Source organism: Rhinoraja longicauda, chromosome 13 (assembly GCF_053455715.1).
Source record: "Rhinoraja longicauda isolate Sanriku21f chromosome 13, sRhiLon1.1, whole genome shotgun sequence".
NCBI classification, from domain to species: Eukaryota; Metazoa; Chordata; class Chondrichthyes; order Rajiformes; family Arhynchobatidae; genus Rhinoraja; species Rhinoraja longicauda.
Genome location: NC_135965.1, coordinates 43,813,011 through 43,833,194, shown reverse-complemented (window position 1 = coordinate 43,833,194; position 20,184 = coordinate 43,813,011). Strand labels below are relative to the sequence as shown.

The following is a 20,184-nucleotide window of genomic DNA, read 5'->3' as shown; positions in this document are numbered from 1 at the left end:
GACTCCTATTTCTTAGTAAAGATCATCAGGTAGGATATTCACACTGTGGTAATGACCTGATAATCGATAAGATAGCATAGGTTTTTAAACCCCACGTCCATCGATAAGTTGTTGCCATTTGAAGTCTCGCCCTGGAGCATGGGTGTTAAACCTGAAGATACCGGTTAATTCAGGTCTGGGTTGAGTCCGCCCCAAGAGAATAATGCCGGCCGGTTGCTGTCAGACCTGGAATGGCCTTTGAAATCGAAACACCCCATCACCGGACACGGTGCATGTGGAGTGATCGGGGCCTGCACCGACTGGGACTGGAGGTTGCACAGGGTCACGGTGAGTGGCTCCGGTAGAGGGCAGGGAGTTAGTGGGGTGGATGTGTTGCCGGGGCTTGCGAGGGGCATGGACTGTTGGAGAGAGGAGGAAACTATGGCTGGAGAGGGCAATTGGGAGGGTGGAGTGGGGGTGGGGAGGGAGAGGGGGAATGGGGTGGGAGATGGAGGGAGGATGGAATTGGAGGGAAGGGGAATGGGGAGCTGGAAGAGATGGGAGGGAGGGAGGGGGGGAATGGGGTGGGAGGTGATGGAATGGGGAGTTGGAGAGGGGAGTGGGGAAGGAGCGGGGTGGGAATTGGAATGGAGCTAGTGGGGGGATAGGAAGGGGCGGAAGGAGGGAATGGGAAGGGGATTAGAAGAGAGAAAGGAGGGGACTGGCGGTGCGGGGGGAGGTGTGGGAAGGGGGCTGGAGGAGACTGAAGCTGCGGGGGATGGTTGCGGGGGCAAACTGGGTTTGGGGAGGTTGGTTGGACTGCGGAGCATAGGACTGGGCGGGGGATAGGGAATGCTGGAATAGACTGGGACGGTGGAGGAGATAACGGGGAGGGGAGGGGGGGAGACATGGGGATGGTAGGAGGGAACTGGGTCTGCGGGGTCCGCGTGTCGATGGGATGGAGCGGGAGCGTTTCTGCACTGTGTGCCTGTCCGGCAGCGTTAGCAGCGCCGGTGGCGAGAAGGTCCACACGCCGGGGTGAAGGGGGCGGGAGTCCGGTGAGTGAGGACGGGATGGGACAGGACGGCAGGAATAGCCGGGGAAAGCGGCGAGCAAAGCCGGGGAACCACACTGTTGCTGAGTGGGGAGAGAGAGAGAGAGGGGGAACTGGAGAGGAGGGGGATGGTGCAGCAAGGGAGGCTGCTTCAGGGAGTGTTACAAAGGCGTGGAGAACCGCAGCAGGATTAAGTGTAGCCCGCAGTGCCGTTGTGAAGCTGCCAGGGCCAATCTAGTCGCTTCATTATTGATAAAAGAACAGCGGTGATATTTATTACAATGCGGAATCGTGCCTTGTATCTTCCCCCTGCTGTAGACTGGAGGAGAAAATGCGCAGAAACATCCTTCCATCAGGCGCTAGACAACTCTTTGTATGTTGAAACTGGCCCAGTGTCATTTGGAGATTCTATCTGATGTTCCTAAAAGAAATGAAGACCAATAATCAATATATTTGCAGCCATTTCACTGAGGCATCTTGGTGGCCGGAAATCGGTACACACAGGTGTCTCTCGCATGGAAAAACCAGTGAAGCGTGGACTAATTCCTAAAAGCACAAAACTGTTGCCGCATGTAGTTCATGGCGGTTGCCAGTGTGTTTTGAAAGGCCAAACATCAAGATCAAGGTGTCGCTTTAACAAGAGTCCACGTTAAGCAAAAATAATAATATCTTAAATGTTGCCTGGCTTTGTCAGACTTGGACCATGATGTTAAATCAATAGAGGAATAGTTGGAAGGGTGATTGTGGGGGGGTAGGGGGGGGAGGAAGAAGGGGCACTTGTTGACATTGTACCCCAGTAGTTTACAAATAACCTGCGATTGAGTGGAGATTTCATCAGCTCCTCTCTTGCCTTTTTGTCAGGGATAAAATGTTTACCTGCAATAGTTTTCCTTTCATCAACAGGCGTGGCAGAAACTCCATTCCTCAGTTTTCCATTTGCCCTCCTGTGTAGATATTGAATGAAGCCTAGAGCACACTGTATAATAACTACTACATAATGCTTTGGCCTTGAATTGAGCCTTTCGTCTCTATTTAGTCTGCCTACTTGTGCATTCTCTGCTCTTGAAACACATATCCATGCACTGGTTACCTTTAGCTTCATTCGTAGATTCTCTTCCTAGGCATAAAACACGTGGCACAGCGGCATCAGACACCCACCTTGGGTGCTGCCTATGTGGACTATGCACATTCTCCCTGTGACCACATGGGATTCCTCCAGGTGCTCCAGCTTCCTTCGGTGGGAAGGAAGTATATGACTTTGGAAAGTATGTTAACGTGTACAGGGCTGTGCTTTCCTTTCATGAGGGTATAAATGCATTGGAAGTATACTTTAGAGAAATAGTGCGAAAACAGGCCCTTCAGCCCACCAAGTCCGCTCCGACCAGTGATCACGCAATGCACCAGCACTATTTAGAGATACAGTGCGGAAACAGGCCCTTCGGCCCACCGAGTCCGCGCCGCCCAGCCATCCCCGCACATTAACACTATCCTACACACACTAGGGACAATTTTTACATTTACCCAATCAATTAACCTACATACCTGTACGTCTTTGGAGTGTGGGAGAAAATCAGAGCAGACAGAGAAAACCCATGCAGTCACGTAAAAAAGCTCTGTACAGACAGGATCGAACCTGGGTCGCTGGCGCTGTAAGGCAGCAACTCTACGCTGTGCCATTGTGCCACCCCACAAACAAATAGTTTGAATCAGCGTCACAAAGTTGACTTCTGCAATGGATGGATGGTTTTAAGGAAAGATTGAACTTGTACTCACTACAATTCAGAACAACAAATGGTGAGGCAGTGGTAAGTGTGGTGGAGTCAATGTTGAAAGTCTGGTACGTGTGTTGAACGGGACTACATCTACAACTCTACAATTTCTTGCAGTCTTGAGCAGAGCTGTTCCCAAACAAAGCTATGATCCAACCCAACGGTATGCTTTCGACAGAGCATCTGTAGAATCTAGAACTTGTAAACATAATTTTTGAACAAATTGTTGGTTATTTAAGAAGAAGGGAGAGTCCTTTTTGGCATTCTTTAGAATTCTCTACCGCAGGACAATTTAGAGGATCTGTTATTGGATATATTGAAGTCTGACTATAGATAGATGGTGGGATAATAGGCAGGTCAAGAGTCATGGGTTCTGGGGAATAGTGACAAAGTTGAGGTAAGATCATATCAGTTCTGATATTATTGAAATCTGGAGGGAGTTTGAAACTTGTGACCTACTGGTGTTCTTTCTAATATGGAACGTAGAACAGTTCAACACAGAAACAGGCTCTTCGGACCACAATGTCTCTGCCAAACATGATGCCAAGATAAACTAATTTCATCTACCTGGACATGATCCAAAGCCCTCCATTCCCTGCAGATCCACGTGCCTTTTTAAAACTGTCTTAAACACCACTATCGTATCTTGTGTTTCTCCACCTGTGTGTTTGTCACTTGCGACACACAAACATGAAAATCAGACCAGGACAAAGTTAAGTTATAACAAGTGTAGCCTGCCATTGGGCATAAGGGAAAGCCCAAGTTGCAATGGTTGAATGACTGGTGATGTCACTCTCCTATAATGGATTAACCCTTGGACAATGAAATGTAATATGACAACTGTCGCAACGATTTTAAATACAGAACTAGAAATTTCTGTCAATTTCTGTAACCTCAAATTATTTTCTTGGTTTCAACTTTGTGGAAATTTAAATATTTTGTAGTTAAAAATCAGCCTTATTTATGGAACTTTGGCCTACAGGTTGATACAGTTGCCCATGTGTCAGAAAAGAGGATGTGTGTGCAGAAAATTTGCCAATATTGTAACAAGGGTGGCACAGGGGCAGAGTTGCTGTCTTACAGCGCCAGAGACCCAGCTACAATCCCAACTATGGATGCTGTCTGTACGGAGTTTGTACATTGTACGGATTTTCTCTGGATGCTCTAGTTTCCTCCCACACTCCAAAGACGTGCAGGTTTATAGGTTAATTGGCTTCTGTAAAATTGTAAATTGTCCCTTGTGTGTAGGATAGTGCTAACATATTGGTTGATCGCTGGTCGGCGCTGACTCGGTGGGTCGAAGTGCCTGTTTCAACTCTGTATCTCCAAAGTCTAAAGTAATGCACACCAATGCCACAAGTATAAAGTTAGACCTGATACTAACTACATTGTTTTATCACATGGAATGAATACTTTCCACAGAATGTGGCTGTTTAGAGCACAGGCTCAATTAATCGTTAATCCTCCAGCTTTCGAGTTCTATTTGGCAGAATCGGGCAATTAACTAGGATACAATAATTGAAATGTTGAATGCAACAGCTCTAAGGCACGGATGGAATTGAGTTCTAAGTCAGTGAAAGCTTGTACTTGCTCAAATTGCTCTCTAAACTAACTTTTGACACGTCTATATTTTCTCTCTTGGAAATATCATTAACTCAAAACATTTTCTTTCTCTAGAATTGCTGCAGGACTTTCAATTTCCAGCACAGTTTTAATTTCAGATTGTACTTTTGGTTTGCATTTTTCCCCTGTGAGTATTCGGGTGGTTTGTGACCCTGGAAAGGTTTACAGTTGCAAAACACCAAGTGCTGGGTTCAGTGGGTCGGGCAGCAATCGTGGTGGGAATGGATAGGCGACGTTTCGGATTGCGAATCTTCTTCAGACTGATTATAGTAAGGGGTAAAAAGCTTAAAAAGAGCTGGGGCAGGACAAAGTCTGGCAAGTGATAGGTGCTCGTGAGGGAAATAAGTGGACAAAGGGCAGAGATTCAAAGGATCAAAGTTGTACCGGGCCCTGGTGAGACCGCACCTGGAGTACTGTGTGCAGTTTTGGTCTCCAAATTTGAGGAAGGATATTCTTGCTATGGAGGGCGTGCAGCGTAGGTTCACTAGGTTAATTCCCGGAATGGCGGGACTGTCGTATGTTGAAAGGCTGGAGCGATTGGGCTTGTATACACTGGAATTTAGAAGGATGAGGGGGGATCTTATTGAAACATATAAGATAATTAGGGGATTGGACACATTAGAGGCAGATAACATGTTCCCAATGTTGGGGGAGTCCAGAACAAGGGGCCACAGTTTAAGAATAAGTGGTAGGCCATTTAGAACGGAGATGAGGAAGAACTTTTTCAGTCAGAGGGTGGTGAAGGTGTGGAATTCTCTGCCTCAGAAGGCAGTGGAGGCCAGTTCGTTGGATGCTTTCAAGAGAGAGCTGGATAGAGCTCTTAAGGATAGCGGAGTGAGGGGGTATGGGGAGAAGGCAGGAACGGGGTACTGATTGAGAGTGATCAGCCATGATCGCATTGAATGGCGGTGCTGGCTCGAAGGGCTGAATGGCCTACTCCTGCACCTATTGTCTATTATCTATTGTCTATTGAGACAAGGTTGTCAGATATGAGAAGAGGAGTGACTTTGGACTTTAGAGATACAGCGTGAAAACAAGCGCTTCAGCCCACCAAGTCCGCACTGACCAACGACCACCATGTAGACCACCACTATCCTACACACAAGGGACAATTTACACTTTACAGAAGCCATTTAATCTCCAAACCCAAAACTTCTTTGGAATGTGGGTGGAAACTGGAGCACCCGGAGAAAACCCATGCGGTTACAGGGGGTACGTGCAAACTCTGTACATATAACACCCGCAGTCTGGAATGAACCCGGGTATTTGGCGCTACCGCTGTATCACTGTGTTGCCCAAGGCACGTGTAAGGCCGGGGGGGGGGGATATAGGTGGAAGGGGATGGCTGGAGGGGGTGATTGGATGAGGGAAGGGATAGTTGAAAAAATGGGTGCACATTGGGTGGGGGGGGGGGTCACATGAATGAGATGGGGGGGGGGCAGTGTGGTCTGAAATTGAAGAATTTGATGTTCATACCATTGAGATTACACCACTTTGTTTAGCTCAAGATTCCAGCATCTACAATTCCTTGTCCCTAAGATTTACAGTTGCACAGAATATAGTAGCAATGATGAGCCTGCCATTTCTGCCCATTTGATTCTAACCAAATTCTCTCTTTACTTGTACAGGCTAACCTGCCCTCCACACAGTGGGAGATATGGACATGAAAGGTCTGAAGGATGCCTTGGCCTGGCTATATTACCAGTACCTGCTTATTACATGTAGTTATGTGCTGGAGCCCTGGGAACAGACAATTTTCAATTCATTTCTGCTCATCATCGTGGCCATGGTTCTGTACACATCCTACGTCTTCATTCCCATTCACATTCGTCTGGCACTGGAGTTCTTTTCAGGCTTAGGTGGTGGTCAGACGGAAAGCAGAATTGCAATCATGACTTGATCCATAATGATTTTAAGAATCTAGATGGAGTTTTTTAAGAAGAGATCCTGTGTATCTATGGACTTGCTGACAACTCTGGGACGGGTTTTAAACTTACTTCATGGCTGCAACCTTAAATTTGCACCTCAATAACCTTGTGGCTCAAATAATGTAGTAAGAAGCATTCTGTTCTAAAAATGTTCACCAGTTAAAGTTGGGAATCCACAGTCATGAGTTAATAGAAATGTTACCAGCGTGGCACTAGCAATAAAGGCCTAGATGCAGCAATAACTACAAGAGTCAAATATTTACTCTACAGTTATGGTATTTGTCAAAGCTCAATTCTGACAAATCATTTTTATGTATTGCATTCTGGTTTATGTGGATCTTTTATTGTAAAAATATACATACGTGTAGTTTTATTAAAAACGCTTTAAATTTACTAAAGATTTGCATGATTTAAGCACCTGAAGAAGGGTCTCGACCCGAAACGTCACCCATTCCTTCTCTCCAGAGATGCTGCCTGTCCCGCTGAGTCACTGCAGCATTTTGTGTCAATCTTTTGCGTGATTGGAAATTAATGGTCCTGAGCTACACAAACTGACAAATATCAGGTTATGTGGCAACTCGAAGATATCAGGCCATACTTTGAACACCGCTGTTGTTATTGCTTGGTGTTAAAATGTAGGATAATTTACTTGTAAAGAAAAAATAAGATTTGGGCATCCTCTTTTTATTTTGCTACTGAATTAATTTGATGGTAGAGTGATTAGAGGGACAATTTAAAAAAAATACAACTTCCAATTGCTATTTAAAAGCCTAAAATGTGTTTCCATGTATTGTACTCTGGCACTATACTGAAATTACAGGAAAGTGTTATTGAGTGAAGGCACTATAAATGAATGCTTTTGCAATAAAATAAGGCAGTTTGTCATATGACATCTTTTACATCTGAGGTCTGCTGATGATAGACCATTGTTGCCTTATGCTGATAATAATTAACCAAAGGACACATAATTTAACATTTGATTTAATGTTTTAAATGAACATCTAACTTTTCCTTGCTGCATTATTCAGGGGAAAATCCATGGTGATGTATTATGGATTCTCAATAAAGTTTGCTCAAAATCATTTCTTTCTCGTGGTGGTATAGTCTGATACAGTTTGGTTTGTCTAACGGGTGATTGCAAATTAAGCAGAGGGTAAAATGATCTCAATGTGTCAATTAATGTGTAGGTGGTGACTTCTCCCAACTCAATATAGGCATTGAATCATGAGTAAAAGCCCATTGTCTGTCCATCTCTTAAGGAGCAATACAACAAGTTCACTCTGGTGTTTTTTTTCCCGGTAACCTTTGAGATTTACTACTGAAGCTAGTAACACCTTTTTTTCCTTGGTTAAAACATCCTGGACTATACAAAAAATGGGTTGGATCGTCTCATTTTTGGCAACTTTGTCGGCATAGCAGTGGAGTTGCTGCCTTGCAGCACCAGAGACCCAGGTTAGATCCTGGGTGCTGTCTGTACAGAGTTTATATATTCTCCCCATGTCCTGCATGGGTTTTCTCCGGGTGCTCCGGTTTCCTGCCACATTCCAAAGACATATAGGTTTGTAGGATAGTTAGCTTGGTATAAATAGAAAATTGTCCCTGGTGTGTTAGAATAGTATTAGTGTGCGGGGATCGCTGGTCGGCACGGACTTGGTGGGTGGAAGGACCTGGTTCCGCTCTGTATCTCTAAAACAAAAAAAACTGGCAGTCACGTTTCTTTCACATCGAAAGGTCTCTGAATCATCGGTATTGCTCACCGCTTGATATTCTGTCCAATGGTCCCTTGCTGTAGGAGGGGTGGGGTGGGGCGGGGGAAACCTTTCTTTTATTAGGTCTCTTCCCCGGGGCGCAGCTCGCCCGCGGGGCCTTCCATCGCCCGGTGCGGCTCGGCCGCTGGACTTAACATCACCGGCGCGGCTCGGCCGCGAGACGTTTCAGTGCCCGGCGCGGCTCGGCCGCGGGACGTTTCAGTGCCCGGTGCGGCTCGGCCGCGGGACGTTTCGGTGCCCGGTGCGGCTCTGCCGCTGGACTTAACATCGCCCGGTGCGGCCGCGGGACGTTTCAATGCCCGGGGCGGCTCGGCCGCGGGGCCTTCCATCCCCTTGCGGGGGCTGTGCGTGTCGGTTGCCTCGGTAGGGGTCGAGCTGTCTGTCCGTGGGTGCGGGGGGAAGAGGGGAAGTTTTGTTGCCTCCATCACAGTGAGGGGGTGTTTGGAGTCACTGTGATGGATGTTTGTGTTGGGGTCGTGTGTCCTGTGTTCTTTTCTTTTTTGCTGTGTCTTGTGACTGCTGAAATTTCGTTCGGTATTTATACCGAATGACAATAAAGTTTTGTTATTGTTATTATTGTTATTGTTTACATCTGGATTACTGAGTGGCCTGAAACTGAGTAGAACAGGAGGAATAGGACATCTGCATTTTTATATTTTATTCCTAATTCATCAATCGTTTTAGGAGAATCCAAAGGACACCAGTGGACTCTACACATTCAAGTGGACAGAGAAGGCAAGTGTGAATAAAATAAGTCTTGCCCTCTCTCCATTCTATCTAAAGTATCTGACTCTTAGTTTCGTTTTTTGTCACATGTACTGAGGTACACTGAAAGATGTTTCCATCAGTGGGAGAGTCTAGGACCAGAGGGAGGGTAGAGCCTCAGAATAAAAACACTTACCTTTAGAAAGTAGATGAGAAGGAATTTCTTTAGTCAAAATTTCAGTTTTAGTTTATTGTCACGTGTACCAAGGTACAGTGAAAAGCTTTTGTTGTGTGCTAACCAGTCAGCAGAAAGACAATACATGATTACATCCGAAGCATTCACAGTGTACAGATACATGATAAATGAATAATGTTTAGTGCAAGGTAAAGTCAGACCAAACATAGTCCGATGGTCACCAATGAAGTAGTTCGGGAATGTTCTCTAGTTGTGGTAAGATGGTTCAGTTGACTGATAACAGCTTGGAAGAAACTGTCCCTCAATCAGGAGATGTGCATTTTCACACTTCTACACCTTCAGCCTGATGGAAGAGGAGAGAAGATGGAGTGGCCAGGGTGTGATGGAGTGGCCACGTTCTTGATTATGCTGCTGGCCTTGCCGAGGAAGCGTGAGGTATAAATGGAGGCAATGGAAGGGAGGTTGTGTGATGTGTGATGGTCTGGGCTGCGTCCACAATTCGCTGCAATTTCTTGCGGTCTTGGATGGAGCTGTTCCCAAACCAAGCTGTGATGAATATGTGGAATTCATTGCCACAGACAACTGTGGAAAGCCAAGTCATTGGGTATTTTTAAGGCAGAGATTAACAGATTCTTGGTTGGTACGGGTGTCAGGGGCTATGGGGAGAAGGCAGGAGAATGGGGTTGAGAGGGAAAGATAAATCAGCCTATTACTGGTGGAGTAGACACGACGTGCTGAATGGCCTAATTCTACTCCGATGACTTATTAACCTGTACGTTAGCAAATGGCACAGGGTATAATGATGAGATTTCTGTTGAGGTCGTGCTATTCAACGTTTTATCTAGTTCTCTAAAATATCATGTCCCTCATCATGTTGTTGCCATGGATATGGACCACATATGGTTCTTCACCTCCGATCAGGTAGCTCCACTTAATTGCACCTTAACACCAGGAAAGCAACCTACAACCCTGAAAGCACTCGTCTATCCCTCTATTGAATCCATTATCCCAATTGCTCTTTTGCTGTGCAGCTGAGCCGCTCATAGAACACAGGGCACGATAGCACAGGAACTGGCCCTTCAGCCCACAATGTCTGTGCCGAACATGATGCTAAACTAACCTCCTCTGCCTGCACGTGATCTATATACCTCCATTCCCTGTATGTGCCTATTTAAGGGCCTCTCAAAATGCTACTATCGTATCTGCAACTCATTGCTACATTCCTGGCTCAGGCTTCATTCTTCCAAAGAGCCAGCAACCTCATCAATGTTGAAGTGAAAGTCTGCTAATTTAAGAGATGGGGGAGAAGGGTTGGGAGGAGGATGTTCTCCTGGGTTATCTGATAGTCAACCAGTCTCTACATACTTTAAATTGTGCTGTAACCACCTTCCTAAATCTGCTATACACAGTCTTAAGTCACATTGAGCTCAACTGTATGTCCAGCTCAAAGTTCTAGTGGGGCTGCACTGTGATGCAGAGCTTTCTCAGCCTTACAGCGCCAGAGACCCAGCTCGATCCTGACTCCAGGTGCTGTCTGTGCGGAGTTTGTACGTTCTCCGTGTGCTCCGGTTTCCTCCAACACTCCAAAGACGTACAGGTTTGTAGGTTAATTGGCTTTGGTAAAATTACAAATTGTTCCCAGGGTATCGGATAGTGTTAGTGTGCAGGGTGATCGGTGCAGACTCGGTGGACCAAAGGGCCTGTTTCCACGTTGTATGTCTAAAGTCCAAAGAAGGTAGTTAACCGCAGTTTGGTATCTTGTCCAGTTTGAATCATTGTTTACAAGAATGGTAATTCTCAACTGACAAACATTTTACAAATATTGGCATTTCCGTAAATGTGAGTTATTTACTCCCTTCAGAGTTTGAGGGCTATTCAAACATTGCACTTCCAAAGGGAGTTTGACAAAAAGTGCAACTGAACACTAAACTATGCAGCAACAATAGGAGTCATCACATTCATCAACCAGATTCCTGTATACCTGCCACACTTTAACAGATTTATTACAACAGAGGATCAAGGACGTGGTCAATGCCAGCTGGTGGCTTCTAATGGGGATTTATTAAAAACAGAGTCATTCTTTGTTCTATTTTTAAGCCACACAGCTAAAATCCCTATAAGGCTTTCTTCTGTTTCTGGCAGAAATTAGATGAATAACAATTATTATGGCAGATATTGTTTCTGGTTATAATTAGATTTTATCGTCAATGATAATAATGTAGATGAGACTATGGGGTAAAACTCTTCTGCAAATAACCTAGCAAAGATTATTTGCAGAAGATTTGATTCGCTGCTGCAGTAAATCTGTTAAAGCGTGGCAGGTATACATTTATCATATACCCATCCTTTTACTCCTGTCTCCTAATTTAATTATTGGACAGCACAGAAGTACTGTTGTGTCTGGTGGTTTGGGTTCAGTTCCGACCTCCAGTGCTATCTGCATTGAGTTTTCAGACCAGGGGTCTGAAGAAGGGTCGAGATCCAAAACATCACCCATTCCTTCTCTCCAGAGATGCTGCCTGTCCCGCTGAGTTATTCCAGCATTTTGTGTCTACCCAAGAATGAAGATGGTGGGTTGTTTGGTTACCATGAATTAAAAGGCAGTGAGGGTGGATGGTGGGAGAATTAAAGGGAGTTGATGGACACATGAGAGAAAATGTGTTCCAGGGACAGAGTGGGGTTGATAAGATTGCTCTGAGCATTGGCATGGACCAAAATGGCTCAAATGGCCGCCATATTTGTCGTAAGAAAACATCACTTTGGGACCAAGGTAAGGTTCATAAAATGTTATTGCAGTTTTCCTACCTTCACAATTTAAAGATTAAAGATAGTCCACGAGACTTCAACAAGGTAGATGATAGCTTTGGACCATTCTCTAGTAGTTGGTAGGATGGTTCAGTTTTGGAGTATTGTTGAGTATTGTGTAGCAGATTTGGAGTATTATGTACAGTTCTGGTCACCCCATTACTGGAAGAATGTGGAGGCTTTGGAGAGGGTGCGTGAGGTTCACCAGAAAGCTGCCTAGATTAGAGGGTGGTAACTACAAGGAAGAGGTTGGACAAACATCCGATTGTTTTCTCTGGGGCGTCAGTGGCTGAGGGGAGACATAGAAACATAGAAAATAGGTGCAGGAGGAGGCCATTTGGCCCTTTGAGCCAGCACCACCATTCATTGGGATAATAGCTGATTATCCACAATCAGTGCCCGTGCCTGCCTTCTCCCCATATCCCTTGATTCCATTAGCCCAGAGAGCTCTATCTAACTCTCTTATAAATTCATCCAGTGAATTGAACTCGACCGCCTTCTGTGGCAGAGAATTCCACAAATTCACAACCCTCTGGGTGAAAAAGCTTTTTCTCATCTCAGTTTTAAATGGCCTCCCCTTTTTTTCTTGGACTGTGGTCCCTGGTTCTGGACTCCCCCAACATTAGGAACATTTTTCCTGCCTCTAGTTTGTCTAGTCCTTTTATAATTTTATACGTTTCTATAAGATCCACTCTCATCCTTCTAAATTCCAGTGAATACAAGCCCAGTCTTTCCAATCTTTCCTCATATGACAGTCCCGCCATCCCAGGGATTAACCTCGTAAACCTACGCTGCACTGCCTCAATAGCAAGGATGTCCTTCCACAAATTAGGAAACCAAAACTGCACACAATACTCCAGATGTGGTCTCACCAGGGCCCTGTACAACTGCAGGAGGACCTCTTTACTCCTGTACCCTGACCTGAAAAATAGGAGAGGCATGGATAGTGTAGACAGTCACAATCTTTTCTCAGGATGGAATGTCAAAAACTAGAGGGCATACCTTTAAGGTGAGAAGGGCAAAGTGTAAAGGAGAAGTGTGGGGCAAGTTATTTACACAGAGATGTGGGTGTCTGCAAAATATTGCCAGGGTGGAGACAGATAAGATAGTAGCAGACATGGATTTGCAAGGAATGGAGGGATATACCTCATGTGTAGGCAAAGGAGATTAGTTTAATTTGGCATCACGTTCAGCATGAACACCATGGGCTGAAGGGCCTGTTCCTGTGCTGTACTGTTCTATGTTCTATCTGTCCAGCACGGTATCAAATAAATATTTGAGAGAAAATAGAAATACGTCAGAGGGTAAATATCAGTTTCACTGCGACACATGAGAGTTTACTTTAGACTTTAGTGAGATACAGCAAGGAAACAGGCACTTCGGCCTACCGAGTTCATACTGACCAGTGATCACCCTGGTACAACAACACTATCCGACACATTAGAATAGAATAGAATAGTTCCTTTATTGTCATTGTAACATGAGCCATGTACAACGAAATTGTAAAATGTCAGCCAGTCAGTGCACCATTCAAACATTTCTAAAAGCTAACGATACATACAAGGTAAAATATTTAAAAAAAGATAAACAACTAAAATAAATATCATGAAAATAGCACGCATAAACACCCAACCCTACATCCTTCTGTCGATTTCACAGTCTCTTATTATGTATCGCCCCTGCGTTCCTTGGCGGCTACATTTAGTGCCTTTATAGCAGTGGGGTAAAAACTATTTTTAAGTCTGCTTGTCCTTGTCCTTGTAGATCTGTACCGTCTGCCTGACGGTAACAGTTCAAACAGGGAGTGTCCGGGGTGGGAAATGTCCTTTATAATACTCTGGGATTTTTTGATGCAGCGGGAACTGTGTAAGTCCTCCAAGGTAAGTAGAGGGCAGCCGACAATCCTCTGGGCGTTGTCAATGGCCCTCTGGAGCGCTTTCCTCTGAGCCGCTGTGCAGCTGGTGTACCATACGCATACACAGTATGTTAGGATGCTCTCAATGTAGCACCGATAAAAGGACAACAGCAGTCTCTGAGTGATGTTATTCTTCCTGAGCACCCTCAGGAAGTGCAGTCTCTGCTGGACCTTTTTCAGCAGCGCAGAGGTGTTCACGCTCCACGTCAGGTCCTCCTCAATATGGATTCCCAGGAAGCGGAAATCCGCCACCCTCTCCACACAGTCCCCTCTGATAGTTAATGGTACCATGTCCGTTTTATTCTTTCTGAAGTCTATTATTATTTCCTTTGTCTTTAAGGTGTTGAGGAGCAGGTTATTTTCTCCACACCACACTGTCAGCTGCTCCGCCTCATCCCGGTAGGCGTACTCGTCCCCCCCGGTGATGAGTCCCACCACCGTAGTGTCATCCGCAAATTTGACAATGGTGTTGCTGTGGTGGGCGGGGGTGCAGTCATGTGTATAGATGGTGTAGAGCAGGGGGCTCAGCACGCAGCCCTGTGGAGAGCCGGTACTGAGGCTGAGGGCCGTGGATGTGTGATGGCCCACTCTGACTCTCTGGCTGCGAGCTGACAGGAAGCTATTTATCCACATGCAGGTGGAGTGTGGAAGTCCCAAGTCCCCCAGTTTGTCCACCAGTTTATGGGGAAGGATTGTATTAAAGGCAGAGCTGTAGTCCACAAAGAGCATCCGCACGTAGCTCCCCGGCTGCTCCAGGTGGAACAGTGCAGCATGGAGGGCTGTGGCTATAGCGTCCTCTGTGGATCTATTCGCTCTGTACGCAAACTGGTGGGGGTCAAAGCTTCGGGGCAGGAGTGATGTGATATGACCCCGGACCAGTTTTATATTTAGAGACAATTTACAATTTTACCAAAGCCAATTAACCTACAAACCTGCATGTCTTTGGAGTGTGGGAGGGAACTGGAGTATCTGGAAAAATCCCACATGGTCACAGGAAGAATGTACAAACTCAGTAGAGACAGCACCCATAATCAGGATCAAACCCGGGTCTCTGGTGCTGTAAGGCAGCAGCTCTACCGCTACACCACTGTGCTGCCCACTACTGTAGTGCTGGAGTAACTCAGTGAGTCAGGCAGCACCTCAGAAGAACAGGATATGTGACATATCAGGTCGGGACCCTTCTTCAGACTGTCCTCCAGAGATGATGCCTGACCCGCCGAGTTACTTCAGCACCTTGTTGTGGTGCGATGGGTAGGAGGAGGAGAAAGCAGGAAGAGAGGAGGGCAGGATAAATGTAGAAACAAGGAACTGCAGATGCTGGTTTACAAAAATGGACACAAAGTGCTGGAGTAACAGGCGAGTGATAGGTGGATACAGGTGAGGGGGGAGTTTGATAGGCAGATGGTTGGACAAAACCGAGAGATGAAAAGACAAAAGGAGTGAGACTTTACTGCTGATTGTGGCTTCAAATCTCCTCTGAGTTTGATTTGGATAATTTAGTACATAAATCTGTACCTGAGGATTATTGTGTAGCAGGGCATTATGGCAGCTATAACAATGTAAAGGATAATGTTTTCTCCTCAATCTTCTGCTCCTGGCAACACTTGCAAAACATAGATCAAAATAGAAATGTTTCATTGCCAGAGGTTGACAGCTTCCTTCTGTCTCTTGCGCTATTTTACTTGGCCAGCACCTCAGGATTAGATGACAGTAGATGCTCAACATTACCTTGCGATGAAGGATAAAGAGTAAAATATCACAGCAATTGATGACTGTTATGCAATTTGAAAATATTGTACCCTTTCTGCGCACATTACCACTGCAGTTCCAAAAGGACCAGAGCTTCAATTCTCATCTTCCAGGTAGACTTTTCTACACATTTGACCTTCATCTTCATTTTCATGCAGAGATTAACATGGAAAACATCGCTGCTGAAGAATATCGAGCTGTCATTTTTGTTCTCAATTAAGTTTAATTTCATTAATAAGAAATTGATTTCACAGTTTAATTAACTAGATTGATATCTTCATTCTTAAAGAAAATTGATGCTTTGTATATGAGCAACATATTAATTCATGGCAAAGGACTTGTCTAAATTTAAATCAGTACGGAAAGCTCATTTAGGAAGATAGAACAGTACAGCACAGGAACAGGCCATTTGGCCCACAATGTCTGTGCCAAACATGATGCCAAGATCATGTCAAATCAAGCCAAGTCAAGTTTATTTGTCACATACACATACACGATGTGCAGTGAAATGAAAGTGGCAATGCCTGCGGATTGTGCAAAAAAAAAAGAATCACAGTTACAGCATATAAATTAAAGTTAATACAGAGAAGACAAAATTTAGTTCCTGGAGTTATAAAAGTTAACAGTCCTGATGGCCTGTGGGAAGAAACTCCGTCTCATCCTCTCCATTTTCACAGCGTGACAGCAGAGGCGCTTGCCTGACCGTAGCATCTGGAAGTCCGTTGCTGGGGTGGCAGGGGTCCCTCATAATTTTGCTTGTTCTCGATCTACACCTATCTACAGTACCTGAACATAATCTATAAACCTCCATTCCCTGCATATCCAATGCACACCGGGATCACAGGATATAGTAGATGAGGTTGCAGGAGGTGCAAATAAACCTCTGCCTCACCCCAAGTTTCAAAATGATATACAGCTCAACAGTGCAATATCAGCCTCTATCACCTGAGTTGCAAGGGCACAAAGAACTTATTGAAGTACCTGCAGTTATAGTTGCCTCTGTGGAAGATAGATGTATCTTGTCAAAATCTCTCAAGTACTTGTTTGCATATTTATGTATTCATCTACCTCTATTAATAGTGCCAATAAATTAAGCAATGAAAATAAATATTCATAACAATAAACTGAGTAAATCATATTATATAAAACATCTTGCTGTATTGTTAATCTTCTGGGCTGTTTTCTCATCGTAAAAATATTTTAAGAAAGCCCAAGTTATAACTGTAAACTTAAAACTTTACTGGTCATTAAAAAAACCCGCAAAGTGCTGGAGTGACGCAGAAGGTCAGGCAGCATCTCTGGAGAGCTTTCTCCACCCCCCCCCTCCACAGCCCCCCCCCCCCCCCCCACCCCCCTCTCCACAGCCCCTCACCCAACTAACCCCACCACAATCAATCTGAAGAAGGATCCCGACCCGAAATGTCACTTGTCCATGTTTTTCCAGCGATGCTGCCTGACCCGTTGAGTTACACCGGCATTTTGTGGGGGTTTTTTTGTAAGTCAGCATCTGCAGTTCCTTGTTTCTCCAATTTACTGGTCAGGATGACAAGACAGAATAAATGTAATCAGCCTGCTGTAAATTATATTTGGCCCCATATTTGCAATTAGTTATACTGACGCTTTGCTGAGAATGATGAGATGCTCAGGCAGTGAGATGCTGTGTGCAAGGTCACAGTTCAGACCCTCTAATTGCCATTTCATGTCCAAACCCTGCACTGTGTGCTCCTTGTCTCTCTGTGGGTGAACAATAAAGGCTGAACGCCTTCTCCACAGGCTCCATGTATGATCAATGATGTGATTAAGTGTGTGGCTGATTCCAGGCACGTGTCAAACATTCCCAGAGGAATTACCTGTGAAATTGCCTGAGCCACTTTTCCAATAGAGCCTTCGAGTCAGAGAGTGAAACAGCGTTGAAACAGGCCTTTCAGCCCAACTTGCCCACACTGACTAACATGCCCAATCTACACTCGTCCCTCCAGCCTGCATTTGGCCCATATCCCTCTAAACCTGTCCTCTCCATGTCTAAATGTTTCTTAAACGTTGTGATAGTACCTGCCACAACTACCTCCTCCGGCAGCTCGTTCCACACACCTACGACCCACTGTGCGGAAAACGTTATCTTTCTCCCCTCAGCTTACCAGGGCAGCACCCTCAGCAGTGAGGCACGGTGGCACAGCGGTAGAGTTGCTGCCTTACAGCGTTTACAGCGCCGGAGACCCGGGTTCGATCCCAACTACAGGTGCTGTCTGTACGGAGTTTTACCATCTCCCCATGACCGCGTGGGTTTCCTCCCACACTCCAAAGACGTATAGGTTTGTAGGTTAATTGGCTTGGTATGAATGTGTGTGTCGGATAGGGTTAATGTGCGAGGATCACTGGTCGGTGCGCACTCAGTGAGTCTGAAGAAGGGTCTCGACCCAAAATGTCACCCGTTCCTCAGGGCCGTCTTAACGCATGGGCCTGATGGGCACTTGCCCGGGGGGCCACGAGCATAGGGGCCCCTTGCTGATCTGTGTATGTTAAGTGACTTGCAATAAATAAATACTACTTTAAAAATGTAGGTTCAATAAGTGCTTTTTTCGCAACATTTTCGGTTACTAAGTGCTTCTCACAGCGATCTGTAAGTGCTTTTCGCAACAATGTAGCACCCTAAGTCCATCGCTAAGTGCTTTTCGGTAAGTGCTTTTCGCCGGCACGACAGGGGGGGGGCTGGTAGGGAAAGGGTGGTGGGGGAGAGTAACGGTAGGGGCCCCATTACACTGCTTTGCCCGGGGGCCCATAATGCTGTAAAAACGGCCCTGCCGTTCCTTCTATCCAGAGATCTTGCCTGTCCCTCTGAGTTATTCCAGCATTTTGTGTCTATCTAAGAAAGGAACAGAGTTGTATTGCTTTTGAATGATTCTTTCAGTGTGGTTGCTATCTCCCCATATTACTGCACAGCATCTATCTTTGTTTTTTTCATTCTTTCATGTATTGTGGAGATCTTCCACCTGATTGCACTTGTCAGATCCTGCCCTGGATCCGAATGTAATTTATCGCTACCGCCTGGTCCAGCGAGTGTGGGCTGCAGAGGTGGGTCTGCGGTAGCTTCTGCCGTAAGGCAAGCCTTTGAGGCATTCCAAGCATTGTTCAACGGTTGCATACTCTCAGCTGGTGAAAATATGTCTGTTTCCAAATTGGATGAGCACAGGTACTTGTCACTTCCCGTATCAAACGAGGGTTCACCTTTCGTTGGGAAGGAATCTAAAGCAGTCTGAAGAAAGGTCTCGACCAGAAACATCACCCATTCCTTCTCTCCAGAGACGCTGCCTGTCCCGCTGAATTACTCCAGCTTTTTGTGTCTGTCTTCGGTTTAAACCAGCATCTGCAGTTCCTTCTTGCACACTTTGTCTGAAGCGGAGGACACAGATTCGTATGGAGGATTAGGGAACAATTTGGTGTGAAGTGCGGCTGAGAAAGGGTTATTTTCTTCATCTTTGATGGTACTTACTGTGATATTTCAAAAGACAGTTAGGAAGCCACATCAGATAGGATTGAGTGCTTTCCCTCCCTAAAGGCCACTGGTGAACTAATTTGTTTTTTAAACAGTCAATGGGTTTCATGATCACCAATACTGATCCTAGGTACTTTAAGTCCAGATTTATATATTTAACTGAAATAAGTAAATAAAATTATGAGAGGCATGGAAAAGATAGATAGTCAGAACCTTTTTTGCTGCTTGGAAATCTCAAAGGCCAGAGGGTAGAGCTTTAAGGAGAGAGGGGCACAATTTAAAGGAGAGGTGCGGGGCAAGATTTTTACATGGAGACTGGTGGGTGCCTGGAACACGTTGCCAAACAGTCTTTCCAGGTGAGACAAAGGTTCACCTGCACCTCCTCCAACCTCATCTATTGCATCCGCTGCTCTAGATGTCAACTTATTTACATCGGCGAAACCAAGCGCAGGCTCGGCGATCGCTTCGCTGAACACCTGCGCTCGGTCCGCATTAACCAAACTGATCTCCCGGTGGCCGAGCACTTCAACTCCCCCTCCCATTCCCAGTCTGACCTTTCTGTCATGGGCCTCCTCCAGTGCCATAGTGAGGCCCACCGGAAATTGGAGGAACAGCACCTCATATTTCGCCTGGGCAGTTTGCAGCCCAGTGGTATGAACATCGACTTCTCAAACTTTAGATAGTTCCTCTGTCCCTCCCGTCCCCTCCTCCTTCCCAGATCTCCCTCTATCTTCCTGTCTCCACCTATATCCTTCCTTTGTCCCGCCCCCCTGACATCAGTCTGAAGAAGGGTCTCGACCCGAAACGTCACCCATTCCTTCTCTCCTGAGATGCTGCCTGACCTGCTGAGTTACTCCAGCATTTTGTGAATAAATCGATTTGTACCAGCATCTGCAGTTATTTTCTTATATTGCCAAGGATGGTGGTGGAGGCAGATACAAGAGTAGCGTTTAAGAGACTTTTAGACAGGTACATGGATAAGCGTGGAATGAAGAGACATGGATCAGGTGCAGGGCAAAGGAGGTTAGTTTATCTTGGCATCATGTTTGCCATGGTCATTGTGGGCCGAAAGGCCTGTTCCTATGCTGTACTGCTCTATGTTCGATGTTCTATTTAATCTCCCCAACTCCTGCAGTGGGATCTGTCTCACAAATTGCATGTTCAGCCCAGATGTTCTAGTATAGCAATTTATGAACCCA

At 45.6% G+C, this 20,184-nt stretch overlaps 1 protein-coding gene across 1 annotated transcript; it reads left to right on the top strand.

Annotated features, from left to right (window-relative positions):
• The first annotated feature begins 925 nt into the window (after positions 1–925).
• sptssb (serine palmitoyltransferase, small subunit B) lies at positions 926–7,306 on the top strand. The gene is made up of 2 exons (XM_078410072.1): positions 926–1,037; positions 6,054–7,306. Exon 2 carries the CDS (start codon positions 6,083–6,085, stop codon positions 6,323–6,325), a length of 243 nt encoding a protein of 80 aa, XP_078266198.1. The 5' UTR covers positions 926–1,037; positions 6,054–6,082; the 3' UTR covers positions 6,326–7,306.
• The last annotated feature ends 12,878 nt before the right edge of the window (positions 7,307–20,184 follow it).